The 21,379-nt window shown below is 42.7% G+C and overlaps 1 protein-coding gene across 2 annotated transcripts in view; it reads left to right on the top strand.

Annotated features, from left to right (window-relative positions):
- LRRN4 (leucine rich repeat neuronal 4) overlaps positions 1–20,786 on the top strand; it is a 268,764-nt gene extending 247,978 nt beyond the window's left edge. For both annotated transcript variants that reach the window (XM_086927687.1, XM_086927688.1), the window contains exons 4-5: positions 10,336–10,473; positions 19,459–20,786. In XM_086927687.1, the coding sequence (XP_086783813.1) occupies positions 10,336–10,473; positions 19,459–20,581 (1,261 nt within the window). In that variant the 3' untranslated portion in view covers positions 20,582–20,786. The remainder of the gene's footprint in view (positions 1–10,335; positions 10,474–19,458) is intronic.
- The last annotated feature ends 593 nt before the right edge of the window (positions 20,787–21,379 follow it).

Genomic DNA, 21,379 nt, shown 5'->3' with positions numbered 1-21,379 from the left:
GTCTCAGTATCTGGGACTTCATTTCCTACATCCTGAGATGGTATATCTACCCACGGGGAATTTGGAGGTGGGCTCAGGGGGGGAAGAATGGGGGATTGACTTAAACCTAGTGACTGTCTTCTTTCACTGTTAATCTTGGATACTACATGTACCATATAATTATCCAGGTGTATGCCGCAGCAACAGGAATCTTTTTTGGCATCCTGAATAATATTAGTTGTAGCGCTAGAGCTTTACCATACAATTGGATTGGACAGTATAAAACAAGGATGGTACAATAGTGAACCACGAAGTGAGTATAACCAGGAGCAAAGTGTCTTACTGTGGCCGGGTAGCTTGTATTCAACACGGGCAGTATGTCGTGCCCAGTCCAGTCACGTCCTGTCTCAGACTGTCTAAGACTGTCCGCCCTTTGTCCGGGCTTCGTCCGGCGTCCCGCACCCGTCCCGCTTAGCGTCGGGGGCGTGTCTTTATAGGAGGAGCAAGGGGCGGGAAGAGACACCAGGTGCGCTTCGGTGATCCTGCGCGGAACCCTGGGTCTCGCAGTCCCGGCCCCTGTTTGGTCAGCCTCGCTCAATCCGGGCAGATAGTTTTCCCCTTTCTTCAGGTCGGCTCACACACGGCACGACAAACAGGAAAAGAGTTGCAGAGTCATGGAATCAGCTGTCAGCTACGAGCGGCACCCGCGAACGGGGGCCGCGAGCTGTTTGTAGGCAAGCAATCAGGGAGGAGCAGGGGGCGGGAAGAGACACCAGGTGCGCTTCGGTGATCCTGCGCGGAACCCTGGGTCTCGCAGTCCCGGCCCCTGTTTGGTCAGCCTCGCTCAATCCAGGCAGATAGTTTTCCCCTTTCTTCAGGTCGGCTCACACACGGCACGACAAACAGGAAAAGAGTTGCAGAGTCACGGAATCAGCTGTCAGCTACGAGCGGCACAGCCTTGGAGCAGTTCCTTGCAATCCGCACCTTCGTTTAGCTTACAATTCCAGTAAGTCATATCACAGGTTTCAGCATGATATAGTAGAGTGTGATTAGGCACCTATCAATTAGGTAGATGTTATGTGTTTATAATAGATATTTATGTTAGCAACATGAATGTTGATCACTATATCCTTTTGTTTCAGCGCTCCTTGATAAAGGGCTAGACAGCCCGAAATGCATTCGAGTATTTAGAAATGTGCATTATGACATAATGATCTTGAAAAATAAAATCATGGTGAAAACATATGAATACGGATATGAATTGAAATATCATGAAATATAACTTTGGAACATTAAAAAAGTATTTGAAACGCAAAGGAACTTACTAAGGAGTCTTTTTATTGAGAACCTGTGGTGTGCCCTCTTCAGTGATGCCCTCACATTGTGGTGGTGGCAAAGTTGTTACTAAGATTTGACATGCATGGATGGACACGTCTCCTGTTGGAGCACCCAAATGAACTGAACTTTGTTTTGTATATTGTCTATAAACCTGTGGAAATATAAAGCAGTGCACCTCCTCGCTACCGCTTACATCTTCCTGAACATGCCATTGCACTCATATATAAAAAAATTATCAATAATTCCCCAGATTTGTTGCAAAACCTTAAAGGGAAGTGGGAGACTGATGGGTTAGAAGTAGACGAAGAGGAGTGGAGGAGTGCGCTAGCGTCCCCTAAGGAGGTAGCCATATCGGCCAGACTTAGGCTGATTCAGCTTAAAATTCTCCACCGAGTTTACATCTCAGGGACTAGGTTGCAATTGATGGGCCGCAGTGTGGATGGGCTATGCAGGAGGGGATGTGGAGAGGTGGGGACATTCTTCCACATACTATGGGAGTGCCCAATGCTCCAGCTTTATTGGAAGCGGATACATAGATGCATGCAAGAGGTGTGGGAAGTGGAGCTTCGTGTTGAGGCAAAGAGGTGCCTACTGAATATCTATGAACCCACAGACCTTCCACCCTGTGGGAGGATCTGGGCCACGCTGGGATTAGCCATTGCAAAGATGAACATCGCTAGGCTGTGGGGGGCAGTGGGGCCTCCGAAAATGGGCTCATGGAAAACGGAAATGGACTAGTGCATGCTCCAGGAGAAGACAGTTTATGTAGCCAGGGGGTGCCCCTGGAAGTGGAATGAGGTATGATCGAAATGGAACGATTACAGGGGTCATATATGCAAACCCCCCAGATCACTCCGGTTGACGAACCACTCGCATTGTTGACTGTTTAATGTTTAGCAGCAATGAGTATTTTAGAATGTACACGACCTGTATGCTTCGACTTTCCTACGGTACAACTGTGAATATGGTATGCTCTGATTGCGACGACCACCACTGTTTTCTGAACTGTTAATAAAAATAAATATATAAAAAAAAGATTCACGAGAACAATAACATTCTGGTTGATCAAGGACCCAATGCATTTCGGGTAAAAACCGTTCATCTGGAGAAATTGAAATAGAATATATGAGAACTACCAGACATTTTCATGGGGGCTACCCGATAACAATTTGAAATGTGACAAATGACTGTAACCAGGTGATGAACATGAAACTGAATGTGCAACCTGTCAAGTGGGAGTTTTAATTAAACATAGAGGACAAAGAAAGAATTGTGTCTATCTCAACCATAGACCACTCAATGTGTCTTTAAAACAGAAAGGTAGAATGAAAAGTGGAAACAGGTATGAAATTTATAAAATAAAAAAGATCATGACTAAAAAAAAAAAAAAAACTACAGCTAGGCCAAAAAAGGGTAATTTTTCACTGCGAAATTGAGGTATGACCATGTTGCGTTTTGCACCGTTTCCTGTAGCGGGCACTAAGCCGACCCACACAAGTGAGGTATAGTTTTTCTTGCAAGACTTTGGGTAACGCGGGGTGGGTAGCAATGTGTGTATCCACGCAGATTCCAGAACTTCCCACCACAGAAATGTTGGGAAAATGTGGCTTTTTTAACAATTTTTTAGGTTTGCAAGGGATTCTGGGTAACAGACCCAGGTAGGAGGCAGTCAAGTCACCCCATCCTGGATTCCCCTGGGTGTCTAGTTTTCCAAAATATATAGGTCTGCTAGGTTTCCCTAGGTGCCGGCAGAGCTAGGATTCAAAAACGACAGCTACACACTTCACAAAAAAACTGTAAATTTTCATTGTGAAAATGTGGTGTGTTCACGGTGGGTTTTGAGCCCTTTCTGGTCGTGGACACTATACCCACCCACACAAGTGAGGTACCATTTTTATCGGGAGACTTAGGGTAATTCAGATTTGTAAAGCAACTGTTATTATCTATTGATTTTTGATGCACTTATGCCTTCCAAATGAAAGACATTGTGTAAACAAAAAGTCATTTTGCAAAATGACCAATAATTCTCATGCTAGTATGAGTACTCCCAAATTTCAAAATGTGCAAATATGTACTGTTTCTAAACTCTACAATTTTTTCCCATTTCAGAAATATATAGGTGTCTTTCATACCAATTTTTCCATGTATACATTTTCACACAATAATTGCTATATACCCGGTACATAATCAAAAGCCATTGCAAATTGATACTCAGTTTTTTACTCTGGGTTTGTCTGGCTCTTGGTGAACCTACAAGTCCTATATATCCCCACAACCAGGAAGGTCCAGCGGATGTAACGGTATATTGCTTTCAAAGAGCTGTCATGATTACAAGAAGTTAAAGGTAAAAACGTTGAAACAAAAGGCTGTTTTTTTCAACTAATTTTCAATTTTTCAATATTTAACTGTTAGTTTCTACAAAGAAACCTTGATGGATCTACACAAATGACCCCTTGCTAAATTCAGAATGTTGTCTACGTTTTTAGAAAGTATAGCTTTCCTGGATCCATTATTGCTTTTACACTCATTTTTACCATTAACTGGAAGGAGGTTGAAAGCACAAAAAATAGCAAAAATAGGCTATGTCCCAGAAAAATGCCAAAACTGTGTACAAGATGTTAGTTTTCTGACAAAAGACTGTCATTCCCTAAAAGGTGGGGAAATGGTGATTTCAGCCCCACAAACCCTTTTTTGATAACATTTGTATGGAAAAACCCAGACGCTTTAACTTGTAGTCCGTTTTTCCCATTTTTCTGAAAAAAAAAAATTCTGATGTATTTTGGCTAATTTCTGGGCACCCTCCAAGGGAATCCACAAGAAAAGGATGCAAAATTGGCCTGGATACCTTATGTGGTCAAAAAGTTAAAGGGGCCTAAGCGCGCACTACCCTAAATAGCCAAAAACAAGGCTTAGCACGGGGGGGGAGGCCTAGCACCAAAGGGGTTAAACAAACAGCATCACACACCTTCAATAACACTATGAACATTCGCACCTTGCACAGAAAACATAACTCTTAGCTGAAAGAAAAGTGGAAGTTGTGTGTGATTGGCTATTATTTATATTATGGGTTTATTGTTTTTTGTATGTCACTTCTTGGCCAGTGAAGTAGAACTGTATGTATGGTAGAGCATTCAAGGGCCAGATATACAATGATTTTACTGATCGCAAACTAATGCATTTTGATACGTACAGAAGGCAAAATGGGACTAGGTAACTTGTTACCAAATTTCATTTTGCTTTTGCGATTTGATATTTGAAAGGGGTATGTTTAGGTCTTCCCTTCCGAATACCATATAGCACTGGTATGTATAAATGTTTTTTAACTAGGAATGCGGTCGCAAAATATTTGCAGTTACCACTGTCGTAATTGGCATGGCCGCGTTAGCGATTAGCTGAAACTACACGCTGTCCTCCTTAACTTGGCTATGTACGAAAACGCCATTTTGAATACTGCAGCGGCCATCTTAGATCATAAGCGGCCTCGTGGCCGGCGTGCCCTTTAGTCCATTGTCCGTTTCACTGACCACTTCAGTCTGCCCAGCAACAGGCTATTTTTAGTACTGGTCAAGCTTGCACATGCGCAGTCCCAACTGACCAGTAAGCCTTTAGGAATGTGCGCCAAACTGACCAGCGGAGTTGTGCCCCCTCCAATGAGCTGGCAGTGTTCCAAAACATGACCATATATGTACATAAATGTGTCCTAACTTGTGCCGCCTATCTTTTATTGCCCCAAAACTGTATATAAATCGGGGTCACACCGATGTTCGGTGTGATACCTCTTGCATTACCGAAGGGTGCTGTTTGAGTGTACCACCACCCCATGGGGTCTTAATAAACTTGTTCTTTGCCTTTTACAGTTTCCGTGCCAACAGTTCTTGAGTGTAAGTGGGTTATCTTTGGAGCATGTAGGCCTTGGGAACCCTGATTTACTTCACCACCAACATCAAGTTTACAGTAACTGATACACAAATTGATATGGGTCCCCAAGGGACCCCTTTACCTTTGTGAATGTGGGTGCCAACATTTCTTAAGAGCAGGCAGTAGTCCCACAGAACACTGCCTACTTTTAAAAAATGGAAAGGTAGCTCTTCATTTTTATTTTTGAAATGCATCCTGTTTTCCTTTAAGGAAAATGGGCTGCATTACAAAAATATGATTGCTTTATTTAAAAAGTAATCACAGACATGGTGGTCTGCTGACCCCAGCAGGTCAGCATCTCTGTGATTGCCATTCACAATGGGCGACAAATTGCCACCTGCCTCATGGATATTGATATGGTCTATTTGCGACCCACTGTGAATTGTTACCCATGTCAAACAGATTGTTGTACATCGTAATTTGCGATTTCCAAATAGAGAATTGCTCAAATGTGCTATTAGGAAATCGCAAATACACAAATTTGTACATCTGATCCCAAGTGTATAAAATAAACAGTAAGGAAAGAGACTGCATAATATGAGCCTCTGGTCTTGAAATAAAATTGAACTCACAAAGTATTTATACACTGTACAGTTAATCACCAAGGAGAGGAGAAAGACATTTACATTCCTTCTCTCCTTTGGAATTTGTTATGGTTGCAACGTGCACTTTCCTACTTGAAATGTGCTGTTTGTTCATTTTGTCCTGCTTTGTTAGCAGTTACAAAGCCTGTGGTTTTTGAAAATCACAGACATTGTGACTATTAATGCTTTCCACATTAGGCCGCATTTTCTTTTAAGGTTTGACTTGTCCTCTTTCATTCTGCATCCTTTTTGTGTTGCCTCTTTTATCCATTGAGGGGATGGGATGTCGATGTGTAATCCTCATTCATCTGTGGGAGGGTGCCTATGTGTGTTTACTAGTTGTTGCAGTTACCCTATTGCATTTAATAGGCTGTAACTTCCAAACAGGAACAGGTAACCCATTCATGGTTGGTGTCTTTGGAATGGTAATATAAAATCATAACTTGGAATTTAAATTACAATTTTGAAAAACGCCACTTTTAGAAAGTTGGCATTTTGGTGTCAGTGACAGTTGAGCTTGTGTATTCCTCCTTGATAGCCACACAATAGAGAGCTTGGTTGTGCCTGGATGGGCCATCAGTGGCAAGAAAGGGGGATGAGTCGGCCCAGTCCCACTTACACTTGAATAGGCTATGTTCTGCCTTTGCACAAAGGGCTGCATACTCCTGCAGTTAGTCTGGAGTCAGGTACAGGAAGGCAGAGCTTCTGTGCACTTCAAAGGAATGCCTCTAGAAGCTTCTCCCTACTTCAAAGGCACAACTGGAGAAGTGTGGCTCACTGGTTAGAGGAGGCAGACCTGGAAGCAGAGGTCAGCCCGGGACCAGGGTTCAATTCACGGCTCTGCAGGGTCTTGAGTCCTAAAAATGTCCATGGACTCGACAATTCTCGCTCCGGTGCCTACTCGTTTCACGGGTTCACACTCTGCGACTCTGGGCAATAGCTTGCTTAATCTCCACAACGGCCCCTCGCGGCGGGATGCCTGGCTTTCACCTTGCGGATACCCTGCCAGGGTTATCTCACAGGGGAATACCAGGACGGGTTCCCTAAGCAATCGCTTAAAAAGCCCTCGTGATTTGCGCTATATAAATTCCTGTACATTTACATTTACATTTACATAACTGGGTATAAATACTGTAACTCATACTCCAACCCTTCATTACACTTCTGGACCTGCGGCTACTCTGCCAGGAATAAAGACTGCTGTACTGCTGAAATGACTGCAACTCTGCTGGACTGATGCCCAGCTGTGCTGGCCTGCTGCCCTCTTGCCTGGGTGAGAAGGACTGCACCTGCATCTCTTGGAGAAATGTCTCTCCTTAAATGTGGAATGGCCTCCCATTCCTCATCAGAACCCCCCCCCCCCTTCATCAATTCAGCTTTTCAATTAGCCAGCCTACCATGGGCAGGGCTATGAACATACACCTAATCTGTTCGAGGATACCATGACAAGTGATAGTGGGCTTAACAAATATACATTACATAACATAACTTTGCAAAGGCATAAAACAAAAACTGATCTTCCCAGAGGACAGGGTTTGCCCATGTAAACTTCCACATAGGTGGGTATCTGACAATGCTAGCAGATGGTCCATTATCAAGAGAGATGACATCTAGGAGGTTGTAGGATGGAGATTGTTGAATAGGAGAGAAGTCCTGCTCACCAAGAGTTTCTTTTCTCTCAGACGATTGAGAGAAACACCTGAGTTACAGGGTAGAGGAGGGGAGTCAATTAAGGTATCTGTAAGCAGAGAATGGGTTCAGGAGATTCCTGCATAGCCAGTATGAACAACTGTATATTTGTAGCTTTGTCACTGTAACCTATACCTATACCATTGAGATATGAGTGTCTTACCTACTCTTGGGATGGATGGTTCCTTTGTATGTTGATGCCCCAATGGACTGTGTTTGGCACAATTTAGTAAACAAACAAAATGTCCCAGTCTGCATCTCTGCCCCTCAAACAATTCAAAAATGTAATTGGATGTTTTGGCAAGGGTACACTGTTACTATAGATGGTTACTATCTGCATTTGTTTACAAGTGTGCACCCACCAATCACATCTTATCAGATGCTGAAATCATCAATTGGATATCAATTTAATTGGATGGGTTTACAATTGTTTGCAAAGACTGTTTGTCGTTGAACATATATTGCAGATTTCACCTGGCGGGCAAACACAGGCCCAGATAAATGGAGCCTAGACAGAAGTGTGTTTTCAAGCAAGAAATACTCAATTTTTTGGGCTTGCCTGTGATAGCGCATTCATGCTCTCTCAGTTGTGAGGGGTATTGCTTACAATATGGGGCATGGGGGCCCACTATTGTTTACAATTCATTGACTTCATTGTCACTCTTGTTGGCTGCCACCTAATCCGCTGTGCATGCCAGCAGTTTTTGTGCTTTTTCCATTCCCATTTCATACCTTTGCGTTGAGTTAACTTTGGATCCTTATTTAAGTTACTTACACCCACAACTGCACCACTCTACACCACTCTACTCTACGCTGTCCACTCCACTCTATGCCACTCTACTCTACTTCACTCAATGCCACTCTACTCTAAGCCACTGTACTCTATGCCACTCTAATCTACACCACTCTACTCTACGACACTCTACTCAATGCCACTCTACTGCATGCCACTCTACTCTGTGAAACTCCATTCCACTCTATGCCACTCCATTCCACTCAAGAAGACTCTACCCCACTCCTCTCTACGCCACTCTGCTCTACACAACTTTACTCTATCCACTCTACTCTGTGCCATGCCACACTACTCTGCGTCACTTTACACTATGCCACTCCACTCTATTCCACTCTACTCTAGGCAATGGCACTCCATTCCACCATACACTATGCTACACCACTCTACTCAATGTCACACCACCCTACTCTATCTCACTCTACTTTAGGCTACTCTACTCCACGTCAAACCATCCACACAATGCCACTTTATGGCATTCAATTCTATGCCACTGTGCTTTATGTCACTCTGCTCTATGTCACTCCATCATACTGCACACCACCCCAATCCACTCTACACCTCTACACTCTACACCACTCTAATCCATAGTATAGCACTCCTCTCTACTCTACACCACTTCACTCTACTCTACATCATTTCGCTCTACTCTATGCCACTTTACACCACAACACTCTACGCCACTCCAATCCATGCCATTCTACTCTATGTCACTCTACTTTACACCACTCTACTCCATGCCACTCTACTCCACCCCACTCCATTCCACTCTACTCCACTCTATGCCACTTTACTCTATGCCACTCCAGTCAGTGCTGCTCCACTCAACACCACTGTACTCTGAGCCACTCTATGTCACTCCCCTCTACACCACTCCACTCTGTGCCACTCACGCCACTCTGTTTTGCACCACTCTATTCCACTCTACACCACTCCACGCCACTGTACACCACTCTATTCCACTCCACTCCACTCAATTCTGCACCAGTCTACACACTCCGTTCCATGCATCTCCATGCCACCCTACTCCATGCCACTCCACACCATGCCACACTACTCTGTGCCACTCCACACTCCATTCTACACCACTCCACTCTCCTCTATGCCACTCCACTCCACTCTTCGTTATTCTACGCTACTCCAAGCCACTGTATGCCACTTTACTGTACGCCACTGCCTTTTATGCCACTCTTACCAATGCCACACCACTAACTTTTAGCAAAGCTGAACAGCAGTCATGCTTCTGTACAACATGGCTAAAAGACATTGACAAAACCAACAGCTCTTGCATAGGTGAGACCTATAGGCTTTGCCAATGCTTGTTTAGAAGACGGCTCTGGGGAGCCCTTGAGCCATCAGATGTGAGAACATTGAACATGCTGCTCACTGACAAGTGCTAGGTATAACAGCCTGTTAATGGATTACAGAGATCATTGAAACATATGCACTCCCTTAGGGGCTTCAATAGAAAATACAACTCACCCAATCAGAACAATGGGAAACTGAAATGTTCCTGGACAGGAACGCACACGAATAGTGAGGAAAGCCAAAGAATCAAAGCAGACTGAGAAAGACAACAAAGTCATCTAATCGTGAACAAGGGGCTGAAGACAAAAACATATTACAGCTGTGGCTCACTCCCATCCGTGCATTTCCGAAAAAACGTGTTTTGTTTTAGCAATTGCTGTTTTCACTTTTGTCCTTCTTTCACTCCTAGTTTGTTACATAAAACCTAATCCTATTATTGCCTGCTTAACTTTAATAATATTAAAAGTTGGCTTCACATTTGTTAAGAAATTTGCATTGTGTCTTATTGTGTTTGAATTCTATAGATCTTATTTCTCAAACATCACGGTTTTAAAACTTGGATTAATTAGTAGCCCACTTTGGGTCTGAGTCACAAACATGTCTCTGTGTTACGTACCACCAACTCACACCTTTATTTTTTTTATAAAATATTTGCTTCATAATTGCAAACAAATTTCTACTGAGGACAATAGAGGTCTAAGCTTAATCAATTCTATACTTTTTTTATAGCTGTAATTTGAGCAGCTTTGATCGCTGGCACATGAATTCATCAACTAATCTACGCATCATTCTTACTGGAAATCCTTTAAAATGCAGTTGTGATCTTTCGTGGCTCGTTTCCGGGACAGAGAGCGTCACACTGATAAGGTAATGTTATTATCGTTCAAGCTGTCCACGTAGTAAAATAAAGGGCATCGCTAGATTTGTTAAAAAAAAAAGAAAGAGGTATAACAGATTGTCTTTACTGCACTAATCTCATGTTGTAGAAATAGCTCAAAATATTACAGCATTGATATCAGTAATGCTTGTCACTCACAGCTGAAGTGAGGCGATCAACGCTGCTCAAAACCATTTAAAGCGTGTTTAGCCCATATCCTACATCGCCCCATAGTTGGCAGTCAGGAAGCCACACAAAATAATATTTGACTAGACTTTTCCCTTTGTAGAACTATATGTCATTGTAAACCGAAGCAAATGTTTCAGTTGAATTAATCGTAATCATGTTATGGGGTGACTTCACCAGGGCCAGACTGGGAACCCAAAGCAGCCTTAGCAATGTTGACAGACCAGCCCCCCTGCTGCTTCGGTTACTGGGGCCCAGTAACAAAAGCAGACACCACCACTGCAAAATCAGCTCCCACCCTTCCAGCCCCCCCCCCCCCCCCCCACCCCCCTCTGGGAAATGCTTGATGCCCGATACGGCAGTCCGGCCCTGATTTCTACATTAGGCAATTAGTTATGCACATCAGCAAGACTTCCCTTCTGTTTTAATTCAGTGCCTTACCAGGAGTCCAAATATTGCTGACAAATTAAATAAACATAATAGATTTGATTTGTAAAACTAATAAGGACCAGTTTCACAATTATTGGTGTTCGAGCAGGTGTGACTTACTCTTATAGTACTCCTCACCTGATCATAAATGTGAGACGTTAAGCCAGTAGTACTAAAAGCGTGTCTTAGCAAAATTGTTTTTTTTAATAGGGCCCTATGTATCTAAATGTCGAACAAATAACAATGTGAATAATATTACCATGGCATAAAAACACACATGCTTCCTCCCAAGGCCAAATGAATTACCAAATTAACAGAATTTATGTAGGCCAGATCCCTTTAATTGGCACATCTGTATCTATAGTGTAAGGTAAAACTTGATTTAACCACTTGACTATTAATGCTCCTCCACCAAAAACCCCTCCAACACTCCACCTCGACCCCACTCCTGTGGCATTACTCCTTTTTTTGCATGTTTGGGACAGTTTGTGTTTAAACTTTCAAACTTTTTTCCACAAATGGTTTCCAGGCCACATTTCAGGTGTTTCCCCCAAAATACCAGTGATTCTAAATGTGAACAGAATTTGTAGATTCCCCTGGAGGGCCCAAGAAACATAGTCAAAATGTAGCAACAACTTAATTTTGGGGGGTAAAATTATGAAAAAGTGCTGTGTGAGAAGCATGTCTTTTTTCAAAAAATGGTATCTACAAAAGCTACACTGTTCTAGCAACACCATCTTCTCACCTTCCAGCAATCAACCATTTTATCCTAAAATATTTTTTTGCAGTTTTGACAACTTTCTGAGAGGCAATCAATTTTTCAAATTTTTTGTGATTACAACTTACTTGCAGGCTGGGCTGAAAACAGATGAGAACCCTTTTGGGTAATCTGGAAAACTATACATTTCTGAAAAGTAGAAAGCAATTTCAGTGGAGGCCAGCAAGGATCCGGGGTGATGGGTCAGGGGCGAGGGGGTAAGGAGGTATAATATTAAAAAAAGGAAAAGTTGACTTACCTCCTCAAAACTCTGTCTCGCACTGTCTCTCCTCCACTAAACAGGAAGCAGCCAGGCTCCCCTGAGCCAATCACAACGCTGCAAGGCAGAAGAGCCCCGCCCTCATGCTGCCACAGCAGGGAAGAATATTGTGTAATTATAATTTTATTTTTTCTTCCTTTTACTGCTGTGGAGCGACGCTTCTCCACTTTAGCGGAGGAGCTTCCACCTCACAGTTTTATGCTCAGAAAGACATCTCTTGTGTAGATTGCTACACATTTTCCCTAATAAACTAATTATTAAAATTTAAAAAATGAAATTACCTAGGGAAAATAACAATTGGTGACCATGTTTTCATCCATAATTTTATGTCACAATAGTTGATTTTCAAAAGCAATATACTGTTATGTCTGTCAGACCCTTGTGGTCGCAAGATATATAGGGTTTGTAAGTTTTTAATATATGTGATAAACTGAGCTGCAGTTTATAATGAGTTTTCATCATGTATGAACAGTGCAGCAATTCATATGGTAATATCTATTAATTAAAATTGGGTATGAAGAAACCGTCTATATTACTGAAATGTGTATAATATACTGAGTTTAAGAACAGTGGTTATCTGTACACTTCTAAATTTGGGGTTACCCTCAGTATCAAGTGATTCAAAGGGCATTTTGCAAAATATGCTCTTTTGTGCACACTGACTTAAATTTGGAAGCCAAAAATACAGAAAATTCCAGTCAGTAATAAAAAAATACTACTATTCTGTTTAATCACATCTCCAGATAACACCTCACATTTTCCCCCGTTAAATTTATAAATTGATTCCTCTCCAAATGATGCTGCCTGTGAAAATATATTAGAAAGTGCACTATACAGGTAAGAGTTGATTATTAATACATTGTCTATGTGTCTTAGAACTTTGACCCTACGTGGTTGGAACATTATAGAATTGATTTTCTAAGAAGTCTTTGGATGTGTTGAAAGGCTTCATATAATGAGCGCATAATGTGGGGGACAAAGAATATCTCGTCTTGTTCCTCGCTGAATAACCCACACATTTCATTGCATCATTAACCACGGCGGTACAGACAGCACATACTGTAAAATATAGGTTACAACATTACTGCAACCAAATTGATTTTGATATTTCAGAACATAAATGTTCGAGGCATATGAGCTGTAGATCTTACACTGTGCATTAGATCGCCACCTGGTGTTGGGCTCGGATGATTGCATGTTGTTGTCGCCTTGGAAGAAGTCTTTGTAGTCACGAGATAGGTGACTCCTCCCTTGGACGATAGTGCTCATGGGCATCAGCTCCATCCTTAGATTGTTTTTTTCCGCCACTGGGTTCGGATGAACTTTTTCCGCTCCGGTTCGAAATCTACTTTTCAAGTACTTCAACGCGTAAAAACGTATTCAAACTTCACCAAACTACTTTCAATATCGACAAACATTGTCTCGACTTCATCAGCTCGATTCCGGTCATCGACGAGGGCCGTTGGGTTTATGCACGCTTCGAGGCCTACACCTCATGGAAAGGACGCCATTCAAAAGATGCCCCAACTGTGGAGCAAAGTTCCCACACAGTCACCATCACGAGGTGTGTAACCTGTGCTTATCGCCAGAACACAACAAATCCAGCTGCACAGCCTGTGCATCCTTTCGATCCAAGAAAACCATTCGAGATCGGAGGGTCCTTCGATACGACATGCAGAGATTGGCTCCAGAACCGGTGGATATCTTCGACAAAGAAGTTCCGCTCGTTCCCGAAGAAGATTCAGACGATCTCCAAATCGTATCAGAGGCAGACCACTCAGATGACTCCATACCATCGGGTCAGCGTATGAGTACTACTGCCCCGGCCCCATACCCACCACCCAAATCGAAGGCAAAGGTCAACACTTCGACTCCGGGGCACAGTCGAGACCAAAAACACACTTCGAAAGTCCCGCCATCGAGCCTGGCTCCGAAGAAAATACTCAAACCTTCCGGTAGCTCCTTACCGAGCAAGCCACACGTGCCGATCCCACCAGCTTCCTCAGAACCGAAACCGAAAGAAATCTCAGCTCTGAAACCGTCGACTTCTAAAGACAAAACTATGAAGCCAGCGTCTGACGCCTCGAAGCCGACGAGACCAGCTTCCACTCCGAAGCCAATATCTTCGATACCGAAACCTACAAGGCCAGATTCCGATGCGCTCAAGCCCTCGAAACAGCCTTTGACTCCGAAAACAACACCTTCAGTGCCGAAATCTACGCCAAATGACACAGTTACAACTCCTAAGGCTAAAGATAAGCAGCAACCATGCCAGGAACCGAAAAAATCGGCACCGGCAAAGGTTCTGCAAGGAGAAGAACTTTTCCAGCCTGATCCTCTACAAAAGAAGATCTACATTGACCCAAAGACAGGTCATGTATCCACTACACCACACAGGAAGAGGAAATCAGGCACAGCACCTACACTTGCAGTGCCTGTCAAGAAGAAGGACCCTGCCACATCTCCTATGCACCCTTCTTGTCCGATGCTTCCTTCTCCTTCATCTCCTGTTCCTCCTAACAATTCATCTCAGAATTCTCCTGAACACTCTCCTCCCCATTCTCCACCCCATACACCTCAAAATGATGATGAGTATAGTATAGGGGGAGGGGTAGACCCAGATGAGCCTTTTCGCTACCCTGCTGATGATCCCGATTGGGAGTACCCAAACCCACAAGATGTGACAGATATTCCTGACCCACAGTCATATCCATCAAAACCTTCTCCCCCAGAGGACAATATTGGTTTTGAGCACTTATTGAATAGGGCTGTCATTTATCATGAGGTCACCATGCATTCAGATGAGGCAGTGGAAGATTTTTTATTAGATACGTTTGAACAATTCTGTTCAAATTCTTCCCATGATCAAATGAGTCATCAAACATGCTCCAGAGGTATTTAAAGATCCTGCACGTGCTAGGATCCTAAATCCTAGAATTGAGAAAAAATACAGGCCTGCTCCTGATGATCCAGCCTACATTAAAGGACAACTACCCTTAGATTCACTAGTGGTCTCGAAATGCTAGAAAAAGAGCAAACTCACAGACGTCAGGTGAAGCAACACCCCCTGATAAAGAATCTAAGGTGATAGATGCTTCAGGCAACAGAATAGCTGCACAAGCTACTAATACATGGCGTATAGCTAACATGCAAGCCCTACTTGCAAGATATGACAGGGCTCATTACGATCAGTTAGAAAAATTAATGCAACATCTACCTGACCAATATAAGGCGCAGGCAAACGACCATATACAAGAAGGCAAGTTAATTTCAAATGCCTCATCAAGTGTGCACTTGATGTAGCAGACACTGCATCTAGAGCTGTAAATACTAGTGTCCTACTTAGATGTCATGCGTGGCTATGCATTTCAGGATTTAAGCAGGAAGTGCAAACTACCATCTTAAATCAGCCATTCAACCAACATAAATTGTTTGGACCAGAGGTAGACAAAGCACTTGATAAAATGAAAAAAGATACAGATACAGCCAAATCTATGGGAGCTTTGCAATCCACACAGGCTAGAGGTTCCTTTTGTCGCTCCTTCTATAGAGAAGGCTCCAAACAAACTGTAGCAGACAATACAGCTTCCTTCAAATACAATACACAGGCATCCTCCAGTAAAGGATATTTTAGAGGAGGCTATAGAGGCAACAACAATAAAGGAAGAGGTCGAGATAACAACAATAATCGAACCTCTTCCACCACAAAACAGTGACTTCCCTCTACTCCCCCAACAGCACTCCACTCCTGTCGGGGGCAGACTAACACAGTTCCTACCTGTCTGGAATTCCATCACAACAGACAGGTGGGTAAGACAAATCATCCAGTATGGCTACTGCCTCGAACTTACAGCTACCCCTCCACACATACCACCAAGGCAGTCTCCAATGTCTGCAGAACATCTTACGCTGCTCAAACAAGAAGTCCTATCACTTCTTCAAAAGAACGCAATAGAAATAGTTCCTTTACAACATCAAGGAACAGGGGTTTACTCGCTGTATTTTTTAATACCCAAAAAGGACGGGACACTTAGACCAATTCTCGACCTGAGGCCCCTCAATCACTATATACACTCAGATCATTTTCATATGATCACTTTACAACAAGTGCTCCCATTGCTGCAACAAGGCGACTTCCTTACAACACTAGATCTAAAAGACGCCTACTTCCACATTCCTATACATCCTTCTCACAGGAAGAATCTAAGGTTTGTACTGGAAGTACAGCATTATCAATTCAAAGTCCTTCCATTCGGGGGTTAACAACTGCACCAAGAGTGTTCACAAAGTGCCTAGCAGAAGTAGCAGCACATCTCAGAAGACAACAAATACATTCCCTTATCTAGACGATTGGCTCATAAAAGCCAAGTCATTCAATCAGTGTGTTGAACACACACATCAAACAATTCAAACATTGCACGACTTAGGGTTCACAATCAACTACATCAAGTCGCACCTACAGCCATCTCATGTACATCAATATTTAGGGGCTACAATAAACACCTCTACAGCTCTAGCGTATCCCAGTCCAGCAAGGATACAGAGCATTCAAGCCTTAGTAACACAGTTCCAACATCAACACTCTCTGCCTGCCAGTGTTCGTGAGACTAATAGGCATGATGGCATCTTACATCTTCATTGTACCATATGCAAGACTGCAAATGCATCTGTTACAGGAATGTCTAGCACAACAGTGGAATCAGGCTCAAGGACAACTAACAGCCCTAGTGTTGGTAGACAGCCGCACACATCACTCTCTGCAGTGGTGGAACACCAAAAACTTGACAAAAGGGCGGCCCTTCCTTGAACCTGTTCCACAAATAGTACTTACAGCAGACGTATCTCTCACGAGATGGGGAGCCCATCTTCTACATCATATAACTCAAGGGCAATGGACCAATCAACAAAGATTGTTCCATATCAGTCACCTAGAGCTGCTAACAATATTCTTAGCACTCAAAACATTCCAAGTACAAGTACAGAACAAAGCTGTCTTAATCCAGACGGACAACATGACAGCTATGTACTATATACAAATAGAGGAGGGGGACACTCTCTACGGCTGTCCCGGCTTGCACAGAACCTTTGGAGATGGACCATTCCACAAAACATACATCTATTAGCAGAACACCTTCCAGGAGTTCACAATCAGTTAGCAGATCTGTTAATTCGGCAGACACAACAAATTCACAAATGGGAACTACATCCTCAAGTTCTGCAACCATTCTTTCACAAATTGGGTCATCCAGACATAGATCTGTACGCCACACACGAAAACTCAAAATGCCCAACCTTCGCCGCCAGGTTTCCACACCCACTGTCCAAGGGCAATACGATATGGATGAACTGGTCAGGCAGATTTGCGTACGTTTTTCCGACACTACCACTAATACCACTAATAGTGTGCAAGCTACGAAACAGTCGCTCAAACTGAATTTAGTAGTTCCCACATGGGCACACCAACCGGGGTATACAACTCTGCTAGAACTATCCCCAGTTCCACACCAAAAACTACGTCTGACACCATCCCTGCTAACGCAGAACCATGGAGACATCAGACATCCATACCCAAGTCAACTGACTCTGGGATCTGGCTCCTGAGGTCTTAGAGTTTGGTCATCTTAACCTACCACCAGACTGTATGAATATTATTAAAGAAGCCAGGAGACCTACTACTTGAGCTTGCTATGCTGCTAAATGGAAAAGATTTGCCATTTACGGCAACAATAACCAAAGTGATCCCCTAGATGTTTCCATCCAAAATATCATTTGTTACCTTCTACATTTACAAAGATGTCATTTGGCATATGCATCTATACGACTACATCTGGCAGCATATTTAATAGTCAACATCCACCCTCTCCAGTGTGGAACCTAAACATTGTTCTTACAAGGCTTATGGGACCACCTTTTGAACCTCTACACAAATGTGAACTGCAATTCCTCACATGGAAAACAGCTTTCCTAATAGCTATTACCACTCTTAGGAGAGTAAGTGAGATTCAAGCTTTCACTATACAAGAACCATTTTTACAATTACACCGTAATAAAGTGGTTCTCAGAACAAATCCCAAATTCCTTCCAAAAGTCATTACTCTGTTTCATTTAAACCAATCTGTAGAGTTACCAGTGTTTTTCCACAACCCAGACTCTGTAGCAGAAAGAGCTCTACACACACTAGACGTTAAAAGAGCTCTCCTCTATTATATAGATAGGACCAAATCCTTTCGCAAAACAAAGCAATCGTTTGTAGCTTTCTCTCCACCACATAAAGGCAACCCCATCTCTAAAGCTGGAATTGCAAGGTGGATTGTAAAATGTATACAGATATGCTATCAAAAAGCAAAACGTACATTAACAGTGCCTCCTAGGGCACACTCCACACGCAAACTAGGAGCCTCCATGGCTTTCTTGGGAACATTCCCCTAGAAGACGTTTGCAAAGCAGCAACATGGTCTACAACACACACCTTCACTAAACACTATTGTGTTGATGTGCAAGCTAAGCAGCAAGCTGCAGTAGGCCAAGCTGTCCTCAAAACCCTCTTTCAAACTACTGCAACAGATACAGGTGACCACCGCTAAGGGGAGACACTGCTGTACAATCTATGCACAGTGTAAGATCTGAAGCTCATATGCCTCGAACAGAAAATGCTACTTACCAGTATGCATCTGTTCTTGGCATGTAGAGCTGCCGATTCTTACACGCCCTCCCGCCTCCCCGGGCCTGTATCTGTTCCAGTTCTATCTTAATTAGATATACATGCATGGACATCCTTTCTTCTTTCTACAAACTAAATCATTTCCCATCATGGTGAAAAACAATCTATGGATGGAGCCGATGCCCATGCGCACTATCGTCCAAGGGGGGTGTCATCTATCTCGTGACTAAAAAGACTTCTTCCAAGATGACAACAACATGCAATCATCCGAGCCCAACACCAGGTGGCGATCTAATGCACAGTGTAAGAATCTGCAGCTCTACATGCCAAGAGCAGGTGCATACTGGTAAGTAGCATTTTCCTTCCAAATCAGACATGAACACAGATTATTGGCAATGTGATGAGCTTGCCAAATTTGAAGGCAGTTAGGATGTTGAAGTCATCAGTAGTTATAGGGAAATTAAAAAGTCAACTGAATATGAGAGTGAGAACCAAACTCACCAATGAAGTATTCACTAGTGCATTACATGCTGTAAATGAATATGGGTATAAATGTTTGTTTCTGTGTGTTCAAGCCACCATACATGTTTAACAGAAAGTGAGAGATCAGATTCTGTTTTTGTGAATAATTTAATAATTTAAAGATAACATTTGTATTCCAGTGCAAATGAAACAACCTGCAACAGAATAGAGAGCAGATCACCTGCCTCGCTTTCATTGCCAGAACTATATAAAGAATGCCAAACCATTGGGAATGCAACAGTCCCTGCAACCGAGTACGAATCCTACACAAGCACGTCCTATGAAATCGGTGATAAAGGTACTCACACCTCAACTCATGCGCCAATTACAATGCAAGAAGGTTCAATTTTATCTACATCTTATCCTACGGTGTCCTCCATAGCAACAACCTTGCATGCCCATCACAACACCATGGGAGATCAAAACATATCCGTTTCTACAGGCACTTCCAGTGCTTTGGTATCAGTTCCTACTGTACGAACTGCACTTTCTTTTGAAGGCGCCTCTCATGTCCCCACTACAATAAGCTCTTCTGAAATGGAGCCAACCAAGCAAAATGCCACCACACAAGCTAACACTATCAAGAAGCACACAACAGTTCCTCACATACCAAGAGAGTATGTGGCCGACTATGAGGAAGAAGAGGAAGGGAAAAAGACGGCCCCTCATAAGATCACTGTGTGCGATTATCATCCTTGTCGACATCTTCAAAAGCCTTGCCATGAAATCCAAAGAGTGTCAATGTGTTATTGCCCTGGACTCTCACCAGACAATGTTGTACCAGACCCACCAAGACTTAGAAAAGTGTCGGAAATCACAGATACTTCGGTACAGATCCATTGGTGTGCTCCAAATTCTGTAGTGCAGCGATATCAACTTGTCTACCAACAAGAAGGCAGTGAGAACCTAACCATTATCGATAACATTTATGTTACAGCAAGAGAGTACACACTGTATAACCTTTTGCCAGATACAACTTACCAAGCTTGTATGATCACCATCAATAAAGCAGGCCCAAGTCAAGCAATACCAAAACTTGTCTCAAGAATACCATGCACCAAATTCAAGACCAGACCAAGTTACATTGTCATTTTGGCTGCATTGTGCATAACAAGTGGGGTTCTCTTACTTGCTATCATTATATTGTCTGTCTGTCTCTACAAGCAACGGAAAAATACTTTTGTTGATAAATATGACACACATTTGGTATCGTACAAAAATCCTGCTTTTGATTACAGCATAAAACTACATACTTTAAGTTAGTTCAGTTTTGAAATATTGGTAGCCACCGCAGTGACCATGGATGTAGGACTGAGATACACCCTGCTCTGCTGTCACCATTGTGCAACATATATTGGCATGCACTTTTTGATATTTATGTGTGTTTTCCTAAAAGAGTAACATCACACCAGACAGGAGGGTAATGTTTTGTTATGTTTCGGATGCTTAATAAACTGTGTGACCACCACTCGTTTCACTGCGCTGAAAATATGATCTGTGTGAACAACTGATCAGTGTTAATATGATTCCAAATGGTAAGCGTTATTTCGGCACAATTAATACATATAAAAGCAGTAAAACAGTAAGAGCATGTACCAAAAAGGATCTTAACTTCTAGGACAATACGAATACGTAAAATAATATTTCCCCTACACTTTTTGGGTCTCTTTACATGATGAAAAACATCATACAATTGCAATTTATATAGGTGCGCAACATAAGTGACATATGTGCATTTATCAATTCCTTAAAAGACCAGCTCAGGAGCCCTCATAAAAGGTAGTACATCACTATATCATAGGGATCGACCAGGCTCACTACACTTAAACGTCATCCTCATTCATTAGGGTAGCAGAAGCGTGGGCCTTACATTAGGACAACAGATCCCCTTGCAGCTATACCCACCCACTCCCTTTGTCTGATTCTATACATTTCCATCACAAATCTACGACCCCAAAACCTTTTAGGGAGCTTCCATCGAGTTTAGGTAATATAACTGTCTCTTTGTGTTCTCCAGCTCCCAAATTCCTATACAAAGGAATTATCCATCTTTTCCTGCAA

Source organism: Lissotriton vulgaris, chromosome 6 (assembly GCF_964263255.1).
Source record: "Lissotriton vulgaris chromosome 6, aLisVul1.2, whole genome shotgun sequence".
Taxonomy (NCBI): Eukaryota; Metazoa; Chordata; class Amphibia; order Caudata; family Salamandridae; genus Lissotriton; species Lissotriton vulgaris.
This window is presented reverse-complemented; position numbering and strand designations above follow the sequence as displayed.